Source organism: Parathielavia appendiculata, assembly GCF_033297405.1.
Source record: "Parathielavia appendiculata strain CBS 731.68 unplaced genomic scaffold N657scaffold_2, whole genome shotgun sequence".
NCBI classification, from domain to species: Eukaryota; Fungi; Ascomycota; class Sordariomycetes; order Sordariales; family Chaetomiaceae; genus Parathielavia; species Parathielavia appendiculata.
Window position 1 is genome coordinate 3,321,059 of NW_026944221.1, and position 20,687 is coordinate 3,341,745.

At 53.8% G+C, this 20,687-nt stretch overlaps 6 protein-coding genes across 6 annotated transcripts; 3 read left to right on the forward strand and 3 right to left on the reverse strand.

Moving 5' to 3' along the window:
• Window positions 1-1,076: 1,076 nt before the first annotated feature.
• N657DRAFT_232822 (uncharacterized protein) lies at window positions 1,077-2,118 on the reverse strand. Its single transcript, XM_062786331.1, has 2 exons — window positions 1,759-2,118; window positions 1,077-1,552 (listed from the first exon to the last, which is right to left on the reverse strand). The coding sequence occupies exons 1-2, from the start codon at window positions 1,912-1,914 to the stop codon at window positions 1,169-1,171; spliced, it is 540 nt and encodes a 179-aa protein (XP_062651638.1). The 5' UTR covers window positions 1,915-2,118; the 3' UTR covers window positions 1,077-1,168.
• N657DRAFT_641917 (putative cyanate lyase) lies at window positions 2,021-3,181 on the reverse strand. The gene is made up of 4 exons (XM_062792239.1): window positions 3,058-3,181; window positions 2,591-2,986; window positions 2,225-2,445; window positions 2,021-2,160 (listed from the first exon to the last, which is right to left on the reverse strand). The coding sequence occupies exons 1-3, from the start codon at window positions 3,130-3,132 to the stop codon at window positions 2,395-2,397; spliced, it is 522 nt and encodes a 173-aa protein (XP_062651639.1). The 5' UTR covers window positions 3,133-3,181; the 3' UTR covers window positions 2,021-2,160; window positions 2,225-2,394.
• A 2,575-nt stretch (window positions 3,182-5,756) lies between these two features.
• On the reverse strand, window positions 5,757-7,204 carry N657DRAFT_641921 (uncharacterized protein). Its single transcript, XM_062792240.1, has one exon. It carries the CDS (start codon window positions 7,127-7,129, stop codon window positions 6,086-6,088), a length of 1,044 nt encoding a protein of 347 aa, XP_062651640.1. The 5' UTR covers window positions 7,130-7,204; the 3' UTR covers window positions 5,757-6,085.
• Window positions 7,205-8,723: 1,519 nt separating this feature from the next.
• N657DRAFT_566773 (uncharacterized protein) lies at window positions 8,724-9,943 on the forward strand (the record flags this gene model as incomplete). Its single annotated transcript, XM_062788450.1, has 2 exons — window positions 8,724-8,915; window positions 9,065-9,943. 2 exons carry the CDS (start codon window positions 8,724-8,726, stop codon window positions 9,941-9,943), a joined length of 1,071 nt encoding a protein of 356 aa, XP_062651641.1.
• A 1,394-nt stretch (window positions 9,944-11,337) lies between these two features.
• On the forward strand, window positions 11,338-12,680 carry N657DRAFT_641926 (uncharacterized protein). Its single transcript, XM_062792241.1, has 2 exons — window positions 11,338-11,480; window positions 11,534-12,680. The coding sequence occupies exons 1-2, from the start codon at window positions 11,440-11,442 to the stop codon at window positions 12,471-12,473; spliced, it is 981 nt and encodes a 326-aa protein (XP_062651642.1). The 5' UTR covers window positions 11,338-11,439; the 3' UTR covers window positions 12,474-12,680.
• Window positions 12,681-12,922: 242 nt separating this feature from the next.
• On the forward strand, window positions 12,923-20,358 carry N657DRAFT_688067 (uncharacterized protein). Its single transcript, XM_062796921.1, has 3 exons — window positions 12,923-13,083; window positions 13,295-18,524; window positions 18,577-20,358. Exons 1-3 carry the CDS (start codon window positions 13,014-13,016, stop codon window positions 20,024-20,026), a joined length of 6,750 nt encoding a protein of 2,249 aa, XP_062651643.1. The 5' UTR covers window positions 12,923-13,013; the 3' UTR covers window positions 20,027-20,358.
• The last annotated feature ends 329 nt before the right edge of the window (window positions 20,359-20,687 follow it).

Consider the following 20,687-nt stretch of genomic DNA (forward strand, 5'->3'; position numbering starts at 1 on the left):
GGCGATGGATATGCCGCATACCCACGGACGGTAATCACGGTGATGTATATGGTGATGCTAAGGATTCCTTGGGCACGATCAGGTGACAATTTCTCTCGGGGGATATCACTGATCACAGTGCTACATGGCGATTGACGTCTCGGGGAACTCAAGAACATGAGACCTCTGGTATCGGCTGAGCTTGAGGCTCTCCAGGCCTGGTGGAGTTGGGCGAACTACTATCGTCAAGCCTGCAGGGCTCCTCGCCTTTTAGTTTGGATGTTACTCACTGGTAGGGGAGACAGACATGTGCGGAATGCCATGTGGAACACGGGTCGATCAGCATCCGTACCACGATCACGACTCCCAAACCTTACCTCCGTACCTCGAGCCACTACCCCGAACCGCTGAGCCCAGACGCAGACCCACTCACTCACAACGCCCGCATGGCTCAGTGGTAGAGCGTGTCACTAGCACGATAAGGTTTCTAACGACAAGGTCGTCACAGTTCACCAAAGTCACAATCACAAATCACAAGCAAAAGCACCAGCAAAGTGTGTCAAACCGGCCTCGTTTTCTACCTGGTTATGTATCATCCTCCTCCGAATACCAGAAAGCAGCAACCAAAGCCGTGATCGCAACACCCTCCTTCAGCTCCACTGCATACAAAAAACAGCCCCCCATCCATCCCCCTTTCTTGAAAAAACAAGGAGGTCGCGAATCTCCTCATCGCCATCTCCCGTCACCAAGCAAGGGCGACATCGCGAAATAGCCCCTGCTGACGATGGGTCGGAAAATGGACTGTTAGCGGTTTCTGTACTTGTGCCGAGTGAGGTTGGCTGTTGTTGAGAGAGCGAACGAGCGGAAGAGACTGCCGAGTTTTGGCCGCCGTGATGTTGTCAAGTTTGGGCTGAAGAAACGAATCAAGGAAACGGTCGGTGGTGGTGTAGGGGCGAGGCGGGATGAGGCCGGCCGACGAGGTTTGGTGAAGCGTGACGAGCGCATCTTGCCACCATTACGAATCTCTCAGGGGGCAGGAGGGTCCTGGTGGACGACTGGAGGACACATCCTGGGATGATTGATACTGAGAGGCCGTGCGATTGTCAAAGAGGTCAGAGAGGACCCGCTTGTGATGATGGGATGCAGGAGAGTCGCTCGTGCGGCCGCTTGCACCGGGATTTCCCGGTTGTCATTTACATGACAACGCAGTAGGAGTTGAAGTTGGTCTGGGGAACCTGAGTTTGAGTGGAAGGCATGTTGATGAATTCTGGGTTTTGCTTTGGAAAAGCTGAAGTTGTTCTGTGAGGCTGCGTTGGAGTGCTGGTGTGGAGAGGGAAGAGACCGACTCTGGCTCGAAGGAGATGAGGTTTCTTATACTTTTCCTCGAGGGTATTGAGGGCATCCTTGGATGGTGCTTCGACGAGGACTCACTGCTGCCCTCGCCAGTTTCACCAGGCCGAGGATAATCGGAAGCGTTCTCGACGCCGTCGTATTCTTTGACGGCCGTCGCCTTGGAGGTTTGACAAACAAACACGCCAAAGGACCTGTGAGGGCATTGATGGGGCAGGTGAAGCTTAGTATTGTTTTCTTAGTATTGTCGTCTGTGGTGGACAATGGCGTCTTTGGTCTCGGTCCAGGAAGTGAAGGCTTCTGACCGCCATCAGAGAAGAGGGGCAACGAGGAAACATGATCCGCCAAGGCTTCACATTCCTCGTTACCTCTTTGATTGCAGATCAAGATGAACTAAGAACGTGGAGTTTGCCGCAAGGGCGGACTAACCGTTGAGATAAGAACGCGATGGCGTTGGCTTAGTATTGTTACCCCTGAACCCCTTAGTATTGTTGCTCCCGAACCTGTTCTTGTCATGTGCCGCATGCTTAGTATTGTTATCCCTGAACCCCTTAGTATTGTTGCTCTCGAGCCTGTTTTTGTCATGTGCCGCCCAGCTCCAGCCTAAAGGATATTAATTCCACACAGCCAAATCGAGGCTTCTAGCCCCTTGAAATTTAAAGAAAGGAACGACTGATGTTTGCCATCTGGGCATCACTGCACTGGAACCTCTCCGCCCACCCCTTTCGGTCCCGTCGCTGAGCCCGATCAAAGGATGTAAACAACGCCGTGGCCCAATCCGAGATGAGCACACTACATCAATTGGAAGTCTAGAACCGAGAGAAAGGCAACCTGATCGTTCAGCAATCAGCAAAGGCGTCCAACTGGGTCAACCGAGGATCACTGAGAGACGCACGCCGAAACTGGCAACACAGAGACGGTGATCGGTGAAGGAGCCCAATTAGACATTTGGAAGGGAAGGAGATGTGACAGAGGACAGAGAACACCTGGCCGTACCGCGGGAAGGACAGCATCATACTCGCACGGCAGAACGGCATAGGTAGCACTGCGGACTGAAAAGTGAACTTACCACTTCCCTTTCAGTGTGATGACCACCCACGGCGCGCCAGTCTCGTCCTGCCCACAACATCAGCAATCTGTCCTTCCTGTTCAGGGGCCAGGGCAGATGGCAGGAGGGGTATTGCTCAACCCGAAGCAAGTCGGGCCGCCTCCTTGCCCCGGCACTCCTCCTCCTCTCATAGTTGCATAAGGTAACACCTACTACTTCCTTCTCGACGGTGCTCTTGAAGCAAATAGCACTCATGATCCCATCACCAAACTTCTCATTCATGACCGCCTTGAACGCATACCCGTAGTTCTGCACAATCTCGTACAGCCGGTAGATGAGGGGCTCAACGGGCGGCATGGGTCCTGCGCGGCCGCGGTCGGGGAACCCGACCATTTGCGAGGCGATGGGGGACTCGGCGGACAGGCCCAGGAGCTGCGCCAGCTTGGTGGCGTCCTCGGGGGTCGCGCGCGCCTGCCCGTAGAAGAGCGCCGCCACGGCCACCTCGCTTCGGCCCAAGTGCTGCGCGATCTGCTCAAATGTGAGGCGCCGCTGGGTCTTGGCTTCGAACAGCGTCGCTGAGTAGGATGGCAGGCGGTCGAGCATGGACGACTGGGGTCGGTTAGAAGGATGGGTGGTGTCTGGGTGATGGTGGCTTGAGGGGTGTTGTGTGTGAGGCCTACATCAATGGAAGCGAGGTTTGGGCGTTCCGCTGCAATTGCGGCAATGGATGAGCGGCGGTGGTGTCGACTTTCCATTGTGATGCTATTTGGGTGAATATCTATCCAGTGTCTTGTTGCTGTGAATGTCCTTGTGTAGGTTGTTGAGCTCGTCGGCCCGAATGAGATGAATCTCGCTCAATCAGCGAGCAACTCTGACCCATTTAGTACCCCCCTTACCCCCCTCTTCTATGTCACCACATATTGCTGTTCCGCGCGGAGATGTATGAGCTCACAACCCCACACCTGGTGGGCGACTGCATACTCCAGTGTTTGAGTGTTCCGAGCGGTAACGCGCATCCCCGCAGGAGATAAACCGGACTCTCGGGGAGGTGGGGTTGAGCAACAAAATCGGGCGAGACACCCGCAGCAGATATCGACACCTCACCCAATGTCCATCTCCGTGTTGTCGCACTCTTTGCAATGATAAATGCTGTCTTCTGTGATGCTGCCTTTTGTATCATGTTGCCGGCCATGATCCGGCCAGTCACCTGGTCCTCTAACCGTATAGTTTCTTGATGTCTCAGCACAATCAGACACTAGTTCGTTTGTTAGCGCGGAACTTGGAAGGGAAATAATACTACAGTAGTACTCCATAGGGGATGTATTTACCTTCCTTCTCTCGTCTTTACTTTTTCTTTTCTTTAGTTATTCCTTTCTATTCTCTTCTTCTCTTTTCTTCTATATTTCTTTTTTACTCTCTTTTTTACTCTAACGTACTTGCATAACGAGTGGCGCAGCATAACGAGTGGCGCAGCATAACGAGTGGCGCACTTTCTTCCTCCAACAACCACCTAACTTCATCACGAAATTTCTTCCACAACACAACATGGAATCTCTTCCAAAAGAAAGTCGTATGATCCTTGCGCTTGAAGCTCTTAAAAATGACCCTAATCTTTCCGTACGAAAAGCTGCTACAATCTACGAGATCCCCGAAACCTCGCTCCGTCACCGACGCGCCGGAAAGCAACCACGACGCGAATTACCTGCCAACCTTCGGAAATTGACCGACTTGGAAGAAAAAGTCCTTCTTGAGAGGGTACTCGACCTTGATGCGCGAGGATTCCAGCCCCGGCTCTCCGACATTCGAGAAATGGCTAATCGCCTTCGTACGGATCGCGACGCGTCAGAGGTTGGAGTTCGATGGGCGAACGGGTTTGTTAAACGACATCCCGAGCTTACGACGCGTTTCCGACGCCGAGTCGATTACCAGAGGGCCCAATGCGAAGACCCTGACGTGGTGAAGGCGTGGTTTCGGCTCGTACGGAACATGATGGACAAATACGGGATCCAAGAGGAGGACATCTACAACTTCGACGAGACTGGGTTTCTGATGGGCATACTCTCGAGCGCAAAGGTCGTGACAAGCTCCGAACGCCGTGGCCGGCCTCGTACGAAGCAGCCTGGCAATCGGGAATGGGTTACTGTGATCCAGGCTGTGTGTGCGGATGGCTGGATCGTGCCGCCGTACTTCGTAGTCAAGGGAAAAAACCACCTTCTCCCCTGGTACCAGAACAGCCGATTCCAGCCCGAATGGAGAGTCCATACAAGCGAAAATGGCTGGACAACAAATGAGATTGGTCTTGATTGGTTAAAACATTTCGACCAATCTACCAAACATCGTACGAAGGGAGTCTATCGACTGCTCATCCTCGACGGTCACGAAAGCCACCACTCGATCGACTTCGAAGATTACTGCAAGGCCAACAACATTGTTCCGCTCTGCCTGCCTTCCCATTCATCTCACTTCCTCCAACCTCTCGATGTTGGGTGTTTCAGCCCACTCAAGCGTTCGTACGGCAAGCAAATCGAGCAGATGATGCGAATGCAAATCACCCACATCACCAAGGAGGACTTCTTCGACGCGTTTGTAGAGGCATTCCACGCGTCTATCACAGCGAGCAACGTACGAGCAGGCTTTAGAGCAACTGGCCTTGTCCCTTTCGACCCCGAATCGGTGATCTCTCGCCTCGACCCTAAGCCAATCACCCCGTCTCCTCCGAGCTCGCGTCCTGGAACAGCCTCGTCTTGGGTCCCAAAGACCCCGTCCACTGCGTACGATGCGACCCGGAGCTCCAGCACTCTCAAACGGAAGATCGAAAACCATCAAGGCAGCTCTCCCACCCACATTTTCGACATTATCGACTTGCAGGCAAAGAGCATCTCGAAACTGGCGCATGAGATGGTGTTGCTCCGAGCAGAGAACAAGGAGCTTCGTGCGGCAAATGAGCGGCAAAGCAAGCGACGCAGGACCAAAAAAAACACGTTTGCAGGATGGAGGATCACTTAGTTTACAAGAGGCGATGGTTTTGATGGCAGACCGGGGACTTGGTGGTCAGGATTGCGAGGAAACGTCTGGGAGTGGTGCTCGTACGAATGCAGGCGAGCCGCACGTTCGGCTCTGCAGCAACTGCAAGAAGCCCGGCCATAACGTACGAACTTGTCAAGTAGGTTGCGAGACGCCTGAGGAAAGCGATTCCGAGTAGTTTCAATTGATTTGAGGTGTTGTGGTTGAATTGACTTACAAGGTGACTGAAGTCTAAGAAAAAGTGCGCCACTCGTTATGCTGCGCCACTCGTTATGCAAGTACGTTTTTAATTTCTCTTTTTCTTCATTGTATTTTTTCTCTTCTATTCTTCTTTCTATAACTAACTAACTTCTTCTCTTTTCCACCCTCTTTACACTTCTTTATCATTCTTAATTTCCTATCTTTCTTTCCGTTATCTTCTTAATTTCCTACTTCCTCTCCTTCTTTCTTACACTCCCGTTTTCTCTATCCTTAATTCGGCCTGCCATGTACTACGCTAATAAGTAAACAAAGGCTGGTCCTTTAACTATGGATATTCTCGATGTCTCTTAGTATCGTGACGATCTCTCGTAGTATCGCGACCGTGGACCTCTCTCTCGCAACCATGGACCTTCTCAATGTCTCGCTCTCAATCATAATCGATAACAGACACATCAACACAGTCAGACTCGCCATTCCGTCCCTCTAGAACGTCCCGGGCTTCGTCCAATCCTGCTTCGTCGCCGCATCCAAGTCATCGACATTCAGCATCCCGATTCCTTCCTCCACCAGGACCTGCCAAACCCGATTCCTCACATGGATCGGCCAGGCCGGCAACCCCCAGTACCGCGACACCAGACCCCTACTCCGCGCCTCGCGCAGATGGCCCCGGATCTTCCCCAGCTGCGCCTGGCTCGGCTCGCCCTTCCACCACACCTGCCCGATGGCGTCCCAGAAGTCGACGCTCGCGTAATACGAGTTGGTCGAGTTGAAGCCCGACTCCTCGAGCTTGTCCAAGGGTGCGTCAAAGAAGGCGACGCGGGGAGAAGTCGTCGAGTTGCCGAGGATCAGGTCAAACGGCGTGTTGCCCGTCCCGACAACTGTGACAGGGCCTTGGTGGAACTGCCCGTTCTCCGAGTAGCTGAGCCAACCCCGCTCGCGCAGCGGTTCCAGCTGCTTCATAATCCACGGCCAGGTCTCCGGTCCGTTAGTTTTGAGATCGATGAGGAGGACGAGGGTTTGCCTGGGGTCCGTGTCGAAGACGCCGTTCTGGGTGCCGTTGTAGAAGTCGGTCGACGGGTTCTGCCGAGTGAGAATGTCGACTAGCGGATTGACGTACAGGCTCTGGAAGGTCCGGTTCGGCTGCAGGCTGGCAGTGTCGTGCCCGACAAGGAGGTCGCCGTTGCGCAGCCACACGTCGGCCTCAACCCCCGTGCAGCCCGCGTAGAGCGCGGTAAAGAGCGGCACCTTGCGCCAGTAGTCGTTGTGTGAGTGACAAGGGAGGGGGACAACATCTCGGAGAAAGTCGGTCGGGTACCAGGCGAGCTCCTCGGTGGCCGTGCCCGGCTTGCCCCAGTTCCCGAATGGGTCGTCTCCGGTGTTGCGTGGCCCCAAGAAGTGCTGCGCTACCGTCTCGCTGATGCTCACGACGAGGAATATTAATGTGCTGGTCGGGGTGGTGAGCGGATGAGCACAACTCGAGATCGGCTCACTTACACCACTGCTAGACACATCAACCATGTCCGCCATGTCCACTTTATCCTGGGCGGATGCTGAGCCTCCGGGGGACCGTCGCTGGTGGGGAGATATTCGACGACCACTGTCGACGTTGACTTTTCTGACGTCCATGAAGCCATGGTCGATCTAATAGCGAACAACATGTTGGATATCCTGCTTTGGCGGCGTGAAGTCGGTGCTGAGGAAGGTTGGCTCTCCTCGATCCCCGCTATGTATACCTCGTCTTGTGCAACATCCGTATCCGGGCTCCTGATCCTGACTTCCAACAGACCCACCGACTCCGGCTGCATGACTGACTCGAAAAGTCCGAGGCTAGTGGCTAATAGTAGAGTCACACTATCAGGTTAAACTGGGTTGATGGCACCGTGTGTCTGAGAGTCAAATTCTATCTGCTCGCAGACAACGATTGACCCAAGCAGTCATGACCTGGAGTGCGACTGATAATAACTTCTTGGCAGCGACCACGTCAACATCAAGGGCAGGTCCGATGCTGAAACCAGCTAGCGAAGGGTGTGGTGGGAGGAATGCGAGAGAGATGAGGCGCATTCTGTTTGTAGACCGAGACCGTTGGCGAGCTGAGGCCTGGCTCGCCTGGATATCCTGTACGGTTGTACTCCGTAATTCCGGCATCCATGGACCCACTTGGCGAGCAGCGTGAAGGAAACCCACGTGGAGGAGAGACGGGGTTGCATTGTGGTCGGCCATGGCGATCCAGACTTTGCTCAGCCACACCCACTCCAAGCTTTGACCAGTTTGTGGCTACAATCCAGCCTTGGTATGTTCCGTTAGCGTGGCATCTGGCGACATGACGAGATAAATGAAATCGATATAACTAGTGATTAACACTGATAGCTAAATACACTCTTTACCGGGGTTATTGTCCAACTATCTCTTTATAGTATGACTATAGTTAACTCTATTAGATAGTAAGAGCAGCTAACGTTAAGTTAATGTATATGATAAGCGAGCGGCGCACTGGCAAGAGCTGCATTTACATTTAGCTGCAGCACTAACATGTCATTTCCAGCTTATTTTCTTGTTAACGTTAGTGCTACAGCTAAAATGTCCATACAGCCCTTATCAGTTACCGCTCGCTTGTCTGTGCCGCACGCTTATCATATTCGTTAATTATATTACTAACGTTAACCAGTTAACGTTGTATAGTTAATAAGTCCTCTAACCTAACAATAACTTGAAAGAAATATAAGAAAATAAGGAAGAGAGAGAAAAATAATAGAATATAAAGACAAAAGGTAAAGAGAAGAGGAAATAGAATGAAAAAGACAAGATAAAGGGGAAGGGAAAGAGAAAGAGAAAAGAAACAAAAAAACATTCAAAGGAAAGAAGATGAGGTGTAATACCACCTGAAATTTCCCACATTCCGCGCTAACAAATCAGTCTTGACCTGTACGACAGCAGCGCGTCACGCGATAAATTGGTCAATGTGATTTCCCATTCAATTCTTTCCCATGGCCTGACTTTATTATTCAGTTCACCGCATTCATACACGGCCTCCATGAACTAGGCTCATTCCGAATCAGTCACGATGCCGGCCCAACACAATCAACCGGGTGCTGCTTCAGGCAAGCCCCTGAGCAAGGCAGATATGCGAAGGTTCATAGAATCGGGGCCAAAGATTGAGGAAATCTTCCCCAAGATGTTCCCTAAGGAATGTGAGGTGTGCAAACGCAAGGATAACCTCTTGCGCTGCGGAGGATGCAGCGTCTACTGGTACTGTGGTCGCGAGCACCAGGTTTCCGACCGGTCAACCCACAAAGGAACATGCAACCAAATCAAGGTGTGTAATACCAATTCTCCTTTGTTTGTGGATTGTTTATGCCCCTTCTGACTGTCTGGGGAGCGAGATGACCGCCGTCTGAGCATTTGCTCATCGCCGAAGTCATCCATACTCTATAGGAATCTCACAGCTGACATTGTTGGTCCAAGGGCGCCAGGACAAAGGTGGAGACTCTTGAGTCAAAACTGCGAGCCGACGCACCAGAATACCTCGAAGCCTACGCCGGCAGACTGTGGATGTTCCAGCCCGCTCGGGACTACTTGACCGCAGTCGCCAATTACGGCGAGCTTTTGGTCAGATCGTGGCGGCGACAAGGCATCGAGGACGCGTTGGAGGTCTACCTTAAAATACTGCAGTTGAACCGGGGCGATAATCAAGGTGTGCGAGACCTGATTCCGGCACTGTATATCCGACTCGGGCGCGACCAAGAAGCCTACGACTTCCTCAAGTACTGGGGCCTTCAATTCAACAATAAGCTTGATAAGGAGCAGCCCTTCCTGGGCGTCAAAAGGGCTGATGCATTCGAGGACGTTGAGCTCTGGACGGGCAAATCCCTCTACCTCACGCACGCCGTCAGCGTCCTCTTGATCAAAATTCGGCTCCTGATAGGCATCCAATCTGTGCAGCGCATGAAGGCCTGGAAAGCGAGCAAGGGCGAGGACGTCGCCGCCATGTCGGGCGCTGAGGTCCTCGACTGGCTCCGTGATGACCTTCGTCCATTCTGCGGAGACATCTTTGAGCGTGCGCCAGAAGTTCTTGGCGATGATGCTCTACTGGAACAGACGTTGTCTGAGGTGGTCGACCGGATTTCGGCGCTATTCCAAGCCATCAACCGTTACAACAAGTACTACCTGGCCACCCTGCTAAACCCGGAAGAATCGGATTTCGAGTCCGAAGTGGTGGGCTACACGTTGGGATCCGAAGAAGAGGCGAAGTTGGCCTTTAAGCGGACCTATTCGGCGTGGTGCGAGACAGAAGGGGCAATTAAGGGGTTGCGGAACATGATATCCAACGGGCTTGCAGAATAATGCGTTTGTTGGGTTTCCATTTGGTGGACTGTACCTTTATGGGGCGCCCAGCGAGCGTCGTTGAGGTAAACCTCTAGGAGTCCCAGAGCATTCCCTGGATTTCATAGTTTGGTTCGGAGGATTGCCACTCTTTGTACCTTCTCCATCCAATGAATGTGAGCATGGTGAAGATGGCGAGGAGCCCAATCACCAGGTATCTTACTCGCAATCTCTCTCCAGTGTCTTGCATCGACAGAGCTCGAGGACATAGGGCCACGGACCTCGACAGTATCACCAATACCTCACATCAGCAGACAACAGCTCAACCGCCATATTCCAGTAAGGACTAACAGAATGGTCGGTAGGGAGGAGGAGCTATCCTAGGTAGCCTGTAAGTTATATGATGGGAAACAATGAGATGCAGTCTGCGAGTTTCTTGACTTCAGGATTCAGAGGGCCAGGGTGCTCAACAATTTACAATCCAGCCCTGATTTGTTTATTAGAGTGGTACATGGCAGGCCGAGTTAGAAAATGGAGAAAGGGGGAGTGTGAGAAAGAAGGAGCGAAGGTAGGAAAATAAGAAGATAAAGGAGAGAAGGTAAGAAAAGTAAAAAGGAATGAAAGGTAGAAAAATAAGAAGATAAAGAGGAGTATAGAGAGGAAAAGAAAGAAAGAAGGATAAGAAAATGAAGAGAATAATGAAGAAAGAAAAGAGATAGAGAAGAACGAAAGAAAGGAAGAAGAGAAAGAAAGGGAAAGAAAGAAATAACAATCCCTTTCTTGGTTTGATCGTTAGCGCGTGACTTTGGTGGGCCATGCGGCGGCTGAAGAAGCCAATAGATAACAGGCTGCAGGGCAAAAAGAATGGCTTGACGCTGACTCAGCCGCAGCTCGCACAAGTCAATAGCTCGTGCGTCAGAACACTCTAGAGGCTTTGGTTGGTTGGTCACTGTGAGAGACAAGTTGGCATCAAGGCGAGGCGTTGGGCACTGCGAATGCCGACTCAATTCTGCTAATCGAAAGCTTAGGAAAGGAAGAGGGAGAGTATAATCCGTACAGGAGGCGCGTCTGCGACGCGTGATAAGATAAGTGAGCGCACAGGCACCCACCGATGACCCACCGAAGAGGCATCAGTTCAGGGTGCGCTTTCCGTCACAGTCACCCCCAGTTCATCTCTGCCAAAGAAGGAAAGGCGAGGTCCCGCGCTAACATACAAACAAGGTTGAATTGTAAAAAAGAAAGAAAAGGAAGGAAAAGTAAGAAAACGAAAAGAAAAAAGTGATACCTTATACCCGTGGGCCAATGCGTTTTTCGGCTTGTCCCACGTTTTCGGCTCGTCCATTGGTCCACCGGTAGTTTCCCTTCCCAGTCAGCCAGGTCTGGTTGTAAGCTCCTCTCATCTTTATCGCTTTGTGGGAAATTTTCCAGCAGACAATCCCCCTGCTTCCAATTTTTTGCCTTCAATCGAGAAACAGCATCGAGCCACACGAAAACATTCTACACGTGTGCTGCCCACGATGCCGCACAAACATACCCGGCGAGAGCAGGACGAGTCAACGTAAGGACACGTCTTCTCCGTTGTCATGCCCTTTGATATCTGACCGCAAACAGCTTCGACCTCGCTCCGACCCAAATCGCAAAGCCGCTCCCACCAACAACCATCTCAAAGAAAAAGGCAGCGGAAAAAAAAGCCGATGACGCGCAGAAGAAGAGCGGCACGAAAAGGAAACGGGGTGTTAAAGATGTCAACGATGCGCCGCGCGCATTCAAGCGGCTAATGGCGTTTGCCAGCGGCAACGCGCCGCGAAGTGGTCTTGACAATGGCGACTCTGCAGTGAAGGGCAAGGGCAAGGGCAAGAATAAGAAGAACAAGACGGCGAAAAGCCCAGCGAACAGCACAACTCCGGAGGCCACCACGCCAACGGCCCGGGACCTCAAGATCCGCCCCGGCGAGCGCCTTTCCGAGTTCAGCCACCGCGTCGACGCGGCCCTGCCCATCAGCGGCCTGGTTAACAAGGTGCCTGTCAAGAACGGCCGGGACCCGCTAGGGATCAAAGTGCGGCGGACAAAGAAGGAGCACAAGATGCAGAACATGTACGCGGAGTGGCGCGAGATAGATCGCAAGGTCCGGGAGCGACGTGAGGAGGAGCTCGAGGAGGCCGAGGAGCGCGAGATGGAGAACGAGGCGCTGGGTGTGTCGTGGAAGCTCGAGCTCGAGGCGGCGGTGGCGCGGGGCAAGAAGAAGGCCAAGAAGGGTAAGAGGGGGAGATACCTGGGCGAGGCAGGCGACCCAGAGGGGGATCCGTGGGAAGAAATCAAGATGAAGAGGGGAGAAGGCAAGGTCGGCATCAACGAGGTCGCGCAGGCGCCGCCCGAGTTGAAGCTGCCGAAAAAGAACCTGCTGGTTCGCGGCGCGACGGTGGCGGTCGAAGACATTCCCAAGGCGGCGGGCAGTCTGCGGCAGAGAGAGGAGCTGCAGGGCATCCGGCAGGAGGTCGTGGCCTCATACAGGATGATGATGAGCAAGAGGAGGCCGGCACTTGGGACGTGAGTTGAGGCGTCTGCGTACTGTTGGGATGACAATTGATCTATGGGAAGCATGGGGACTTCAACTGGCTATCCAAGACGCCTACCAGACCTGAGCTGTACGCTGAATAGCCTGCCGTAACTGTGAGGTAAGCTACGCTCGTTTGTGAACCTGCAAGCCATATCCGTCAATGATAAGAACAGAGCAAACACTTGAGCCCAAATTTTCATCCCATATTTCTCAGTCGAACGTGACTCATAACTTGTATTTTAGTGGGGCTGTGATACTTTTCAGTTTCCCTTCCCGTTGTTCTATTAAGTGCATCAATCTCAATGGTGACAGTTCGGTGGTACGTACTACAACCACCCCCTTACCCACCCCCTCCCCCACCTTGGCTTTTCTTTGCTCATCTCTGCCCCTCCAAAAATCCTCCCACATCCGAGCCATCGTTACCTTCCTCAATCCGCCACCAACCAATCGTGAGCATCAGTGTTCAATTCCCAATACCGACTCATCATCGTAAAATTTTCGGTAGCTCAGAATGAGAGAAGTTGCATCGCCATCATGAGTGGACAAGGTCTTGAGGTCCTGCTGGAGGGCCTGATACCAGAGATTGCATATTCTGGGGAAGAAGGTGAGTCGCATGCTCTGGACGCTTTTATATCAACGACGATGACGACAACACGACTCGATCACTGAGCAAGTTCTCCGATGTGCTGCTTTTCATACATCATGGATAATTCAGGCGTGGTCGCTGGAGCTGCCTTGCCAGTTCGGTGTTGGGTCTCTACAACGGCACATCAAATCAATTTCATCAGTTAAGGGTAGTGCTAACTTGATGACAGGAATGTCGATCAACGACTTTCTGAGAATTGTGCGGCGATATCATCTGAGTCTTGGCGGGCAAGATGCGTCAACCCAGGGCGACGCAGCGACGGGGCTGCAAGGGCAGGTCGACGATGCGAACCTGGAGAAATCGCTTACAAAGGCCGAGATGGCATCAGCACGCTGGGCATGGGACTGGCTGCGCTCCCGCCCGCAGATTCTCATCAACGGCAACAAGCGATGGAATCGACTCGAGCTGAGCGAAGCACTTGGGCTCCCAGAGTCCGAGTCGATAGACCCAGCAATTGCCTCGGCGGCAGGGGATGCCAATGAAACCGAGGAAAACAAGGGCAAAAAAACCAAGAAGACGCTCACCACCCGGCCAAGGATACATCCTTCCAAGGATCTGGTCTGGCAGACATTGACTCGTCATGGAGTCGACTACAAGCGGGTACCCGCCCTCGAATGGGCTTGCTTGCAGGGCATCGCATCAACCAGGTCAGAGGGCATCCTCCAGAGCGACCTCCGACGCCTGGTCAATCAAGACAAGCGGTCCCTGCCGAAGCGGACCGATTCGCTCGCCCGGAAAGGCTACATCGCCAAGCGGACAGTCGTTGTGCAAAAGATGAAAACCAGCAGGCTGTGGCTGATCGACTTCGCCCCTCCGCTCGTCGAGGAGGAAACATGTGGCATGGACCTGACACCCGAGACTCTGAGCAAAGACCTGGAACCCGTGCCGTGGCATCAGCGCTGGACCGGCAACAACATTGACATGGACGCGCTTGGTAGGACTGTCGTCGGTGTCGTCAAGGCATTCAACGTGATCCGCTACGCCGACTTGAGATCCAAGATGGGCGTCTCGGGCAAGCGGTGGCAGATGAAGACGCTCGCCAAGAACTGTCAGCGTTTGGTTGACGTCGGTGTGCTGAAATACACCGCTGCTTCATTCCCAGGCATGCGAAAAGTCTTCAAGGACTGTCTCAAGTTTGTGCGGGATCCCAATGCAGAAGAGTGGGAGAAGTTCCTCGCCACCGGCAAGAAGACATCTCTGTATTCGGACCCAACCAGGCACAGGGAGCCGAAACCCAACGCCCTGGCCCTGTACGGGAAGTCTGGAGGAGATGGCACGGCGGGTGGAGATGCACGCTCCAAAGTGAGGCGCATCTTCAGCGGCTGGACACCCGAAAAGCCTCTCGCCCAAACGGTCTTTGAGGTCATCCGGCGCGCCGGCACCGAAGGGGCATCTAACCCTCAGGTAAGCGTGGCTACGATTGGCTACCAGCATCGACGGTACCTCTCGAGTTACCTGATGAAGGTCGCCGAGACCCAGCAACCGCCGCACCTCAAGAAGTTCGAAATTGTGAGCAAGCTTGTTCGCACAGGAAAGACATCCGCCTACATGTACTCAGCACCCGGCAAAGCCGCTCTCTCGCAGATTGACGAAGAAGGCCCACGGATGGACGAGCAGACCGCAGCTGAGAGCTCATCGAGCTCAGCACCCGCGGATTTATTCGGCTTCGGTGCAGTACGACCCAAAGCTTTCAGTGCAGGTCCAGATATCTCGCTCTCTGAAATGTCGCGGGTCGCCAGGAAATGGAAGCCTTCAGGCAAGCGGAAGCTGTTGCCTCGTCTCAGACCAGAACACGTAGTTGTGGCAGAGGTCGTTTCTGAGGCAACAGCCCAGCAGGATGCCGTGATGATAGATCAACAAGAGGAACCTGCGAAGCCTGGAAACAGCGGAACTGGAAAGCGCTTTTGTGAGGAGATGGCAAAAGAAGTTCCCGAGGGGCTTGGCAACGGCGCAGTTCAGTCACTTGATCAACAAGCGCAGGCCCCATCGTCCAACATCGCCGTTACCAATGGGGTCGCCAAAGTTCCAACCGATGAGGACCTCGTCATGAACGTCCAATATAATGGCATTGTTGGCAAACTCCGGGTTCACCGCTCGGAGGGCAATCTCTCGTTTCTGAGAACTGGCAGGGGTCTTAAGAAGCCTTTACTCATCCCCATCGACGACAATCTCGATGACCCTGCCATACGGAACGTTCCAGGAAGCGAGGAGAAGAGCTTGGTTCTCGCCTCGGGTGATAGAAACGGGGCGTCGGCCTGGACTTACGTCTTCATATTTGACGATGAGAGTCAAGAGAACGCTGGCTGGATTCAGCAAGAAGTCATCAAGATGAAATCACCTACCTACAGAGAGCCTACTCTTATCTCAGAGGAGGTTGCAGCGGCTCCCGAGGAGATAACAGTTCAAGTTGCCCCACCTGAACCTACTCGTGGCCAAGCACGAGGCCGTGGAGGGGCTCGCGGCAAAGGCAAGGGCAAGAAAGGACAGGCCACATCCGCAGGCGCAAAGCCCTACGTCTGCTCAATCTGTGGCGGCGCCTGGAAAAACGACATTGGGCTCAAATACCACCTCGAAAAGGCTCAAGTCCCCTGTAACCCCAACTTTGATCCCGCCATTCTGCTCGAGAGGACTCGAAAGCGTCGCAAGCCATCACCGGTTCCCCCTTCCGTGGCAAACTCTGAAGCTGGGGATGACGAGACTGTGGGCCGCACCGGCAAAGCCAGAAGTGCAAAGAAAAGCCAGAAGACTCGCTTTTTGAGACTAAGAGTTCGCTCCGCTCTGCGCTCTGTGCAAGGCCCAGCCCACACTTTCCGTGGTATCAGAGCTGCAGATGCTGGAGATACGGAGGCGGCAGCGAGCTGGGTCCCAGAACGCCCGAAAGATGCGTTCAGGGGTCTCCTTTCACAACAAGCCAGGGGTCAAGAGCCTGGGTCAGCAGCAGCTGGTTCAACTAAGAACAACCTTCTGCCCACGGCCCCTTCAAGCAGCTTCGGGGCAGGGACACTCTTTGGCATGAAGTTCCGCCCTTCGACACCTGCTGGAACTGTGCGATACCCTGCATCCATCGCCAGCGTCAAACACGACGCACCAAGGAACGTCCCGACCGTCATTGATGAGCATGCCCCGGACGTGGTTGCGAGCCGCCAGCGATCGGGGGACCTGCCTTTTTTGCAAACCGCGTCCGCAACACACTCGCCGTCTCGAGGCCCTGAGGGCCCTGTGATGACAGGTGATGCATTTGGCCACAAATCATCATGTTATACTGCTTCCGAGGAGGTAATCCTGCTTCCTCCGGACGGAACACCTCGGCCCAATCGATACGATGACCCTTCCGTTTCGAGGGGTTCCCTTAGGACCGGCCGCTCAGAGTCGCGTCACAGCGAGTACCCCGATCCCATACCTCAACATGCTGACGACCAGACGGGACAAGTGTTCAACACTCATTCATCCACGTCGCAGAACGGGCAGGGACTTTACAAGGCGTTTATCCCGAGTATGAACTACAACCGCATGACCAGCGAGGCGAAAAGGCGAGCCTCCCAGGCCTTTGACATCATAATATATCTGCTGGACAACAACCTCGGCGTGTTCCCTGGCGATCAGGCCCTGTTCTACGCACTGACCAAGGTCTTTTTGAAGGAGTTTCCCAACCAGACACCGCCCAACTGGAAGAACTTCACCAACGCGGTCAAGGCCATCGAGACTCGCAAGATCGCCGTCCTTCACACTCACATGCTCAAGACAGACCGGGCAAAATTGCAAACGTGTACACTGCTTGTTAAAGCCGGCGTCGACCCTAACGGGATAATTGCATCCACCATGAAGCAAAAGATGCGGGAGAAGTACCCTGGCATATTCATTCCGCCTGCCTTCTCACCGACACAGGAAGAGCTGGCTTTATTGCAGGATCTCGACAGAAAGACGCCGGGCAAGGATGAAGCCAAGCCGAACGCCAATGGCCAGAAGTTCCGCAGCAGGCGCAAGATCGAGGAGATCGAAGTCTTCAATGCGCCTTACTACACCAACACTGCCCCCACTGCTGGGTCCATAGGTGATCTCGTTTGGAATCGGGGATATTCTGGCGGAGGAACGGGTGGTCGAAAGCGGTCGGCTTACGACAATTCATCCGCTGGACCCCCCCAAAAGAGGGCGAAAGCGAGTCTGCAGCACGACGAATACGGAGACGTTCCGGTGGATCCTAGCATCATGGGGGTTTCGACATTGTCACAGTTTGGTCAGCAGGATGGCCCGTCTGTGCTCGAGGCGATCAAGGCGTATAGCCTGTTGCCGGCGAAACCGGGACCGCGCGGCCGGCGAAGGCTGTCTTATTCATACAAGCCGTTGGACAAACTTCCGCCCGAGCTTGGTAGAGTCAAGAACCCTGGGTTGGGCAGTTTGCCTGACAGCTTCTTCGCGAACGCGCCTGGGGCAACCCCATTTCAGTTCGTCACACCCGATGTCTTGTTTCTGGAACCCAACACCAACCTCGAGGAAGGACCCGAAGAGGCAGATGAGGATGGCCAGAGCCAGAGCCCGGCTTCAAGTCGGGAGAGCACCGAAGATATCTTGGAGGAGCCTGAGATAGACGAGGGCACCGATGCAGCAATCGAAAACCCTAAAGGGTTCAGATTCGTTACTCCAAATCCCCTGAAGCCCTGGACGAAAGGCGTTTGGCCCGCCCACACTCTCTGGTATTTCGAGCGTTACGTGGGCGGCAGCGTCACTCTCGAGGGGTGGATGCCCGGTCGGAAATGGCTTCTGGCGCAAAACCTGCCGTGCAGCGCGGAGGATATGGCAGCGAAACAGAAGGCTGAGAAAATAAAATTGCGCGACTGGGTCGATAGGGACTATGCCAGGTTTTGCTCCCTCATCAACCGATGCGCATCATGGGAGCAGTCGCAGGCCGGCACGGCAGTCATGTTGGGCAGTGATGTGGCGCCTGGCCACATCTTCATCAACGTCTCAGCTCCGCCGTCCAGAACCAACATGAGGCCGATCAATTTGGGATGGTCAGAGGATACACATTACAACCTCGAGACTCTGCCGTACGAAGATTTGGAAGATGATGACTACGGCGATGTCATGTACTACGAGGACGGAGAGAGAGTTGGGAGAGCGGGTGAGCTGTCGCCCAAGAAGCGCCGCGTTCAGAGACCGCCTGGGGCGAAGCGAATGCAGGGGAGGCCCCCCAAGCTTAGGCTTGCGGCCATCAAGACGATGCGTGAGCATACGGCATTCCCGAGAGCGCCGGAAGACCTGCTGCGGGACGAGCAGGATGATCTCGACTGGTCGAGCGAGAACGTCCGATTGGCGGCCTTCATCGTCGTTACGACCTTGCTCGGTGGTGTGGACAGGGTTGTGGATTGGGGGTTGATGTTGAGGCTCGTGCCAGACCAGACGTGAGTGAAGCGTGTTGTGCCTGGTTGATCGATGGCTACTGACAGCAAGCAGGATTAGCCAACTCCGGCACTACTGGTGTGCCTTGAAGAAGGATCGACTGTCGACCATTGTCAGCCTGACCGAGAAGTTCCGCCGGGCATTCCTCAAGGCGTACGAAAAGAATGAAGTTCCGCCTATCGACTATGACAATGTTCTGGCATATGACTGGAAGTTCCTTATCAAGTGGACCACGCAGCTGGACATGGCTGAAAGACGGACACTGCCATCGACTCGGAAGGCGCTGGACGAGACGGTAACGGTATCCAACGTTAAGCACGGAAACCGGCATTGGATGGAAGCCTACTATCATCCCCAGCGATCCATGTTCAACAAGTTCCAGGACGCGACATCCGAGGCGCTTGCTCTTTCGGTGGACGACATTCCCGAGCCAAAGCCAAGCCTCGAGATGATCCTGGCGATGTCTTGGACGAGGTCGCTTTGCGTGACACCGGTCGAGGCCTACACGGCCGAAGCCGTTCTCCACAAGCGCAACAGCCTGTTCCCAACCCACACCAAGACCGAGATCACCGAGTTGATCATGAAGGGCGTCGACCAACTCCAGCGCAAGGGCGTCATTTCCAAGTCGTCGTCCAAGTGGACAAACGGGCGCTCATGGCGCTTCAACACGCGGGTGCTCGACTGCCTCGAGAAATTCGCGCAGCAAGACAAGTTCGTCAAGGCCGTGCAGTTCAAGCAGGAGCTCGACCGGGCCTTCCGCGCGGACGAAAAGAAGCGCGTGACGTACCTCACCAACGATGGCATGATCATGGCCCTGCTCAACCTGCAGGCCAACGGCCGCGTGCGCGTCGAGACCACGGGCCAGCCCAACGTGCCCTTGGGCCACGAACCGGGCAACTACGAGACACGCAAATACACAAAGAAATACATGCACTTCCGCCTCGACATAGTCCCGACCGGGTCGTACCTCTACGATGATGCTGAAGAAAACGAGGATGCCACCCTTGCAGACCTGCGCCACCGCGTCAAGACCGCCCTGCCACCTACGCAGGGCCCCGGCGGCGCGGTCCCCGTTTGGTGCGACGTGTTTGGCAACGTCGACGCCGACCGCTGGCTGAGGTACCTTAGTGCGGTGCTGGTCACGCTTGCGTCGCGTGGGTCGATGGGCGCCGAGGACCTGGTGCGGACGCTTAAGCCGATCATCATGATATTTGAGGCCGAATTGATCATTGAGTGGGCCGGCAGGCTGGGGCTGGTGAAAGCGCAGCTGGAGGGCTCCGCGCCGGCTGTGATGGAGTGGTGGTGGATTGCAGTCGAGATGCAGCGAGTTGGGCTGGAGGCGGCTGAGACGGGGACCATTGGGAAGCCGAATAGGAACGTGAATTGGACAGGGACGGGGAGTGTTGGGGTTGCAGGGAGGAAGAGGAAGGCTTTGCCTTCGGGGCGGCCGGTCAAACCCGGTGAGGGGGTAATTCGCTTGAGTCAAGGACGGGGTAATACTTGAGTTCTTGACAATAAAGGTTGCGCGTGTAAGTGTGGGAAGGCGCTGGTTGTTCGTGGTGGAGTGTCTGCTTTGGCGTTGGGTGGTACAACGATCTCCTGGCATGGTGAGCATGGAGAAAATGCGGCTGGAAAATGGGTACCGGAGTTTGGCGATACCCCTTTTACAGCTATCTTCTGCGTTACTGGAAGCCATGGATATATGGCTGGGGAAAAAGTATGTTTTGTCTGGCACAGTTGTGAACTCGTAGTGGGAGCAGTAGATCAAGTCAGGATTGTTCGCTTACCCCTGAATCATTCCACGCAAATCTGTAGATGGATAGCACCAAACGTTTCGATTTTCTCAAATATATAAATTTATTTTCACTGTTGTCATTCTATCTCTGTCTCTTACTCTTTCTCTCTTTTACTCTCTCTCTCCTTACTCTCTCTCTGTCTTACTCTCTCTCTGTCTTACTCTCTCTCTGTCTTACTCTCTCTCTGTCTTACTCTCTCTCTCTCTTACTCTCTCTCTCTCTTTATTTTGTTCTCACCCTCTCTGTTTCTTTCTTATACTGTGAAATTCTTTTTATATATATACTCCTCTCTCTTCTTCCCTTTCATATTTACCTCTGTCTTTCTCTTTCTCTCTCTCTCTCTCTCTCTCTCTTTTTCTTTCCCTCTCT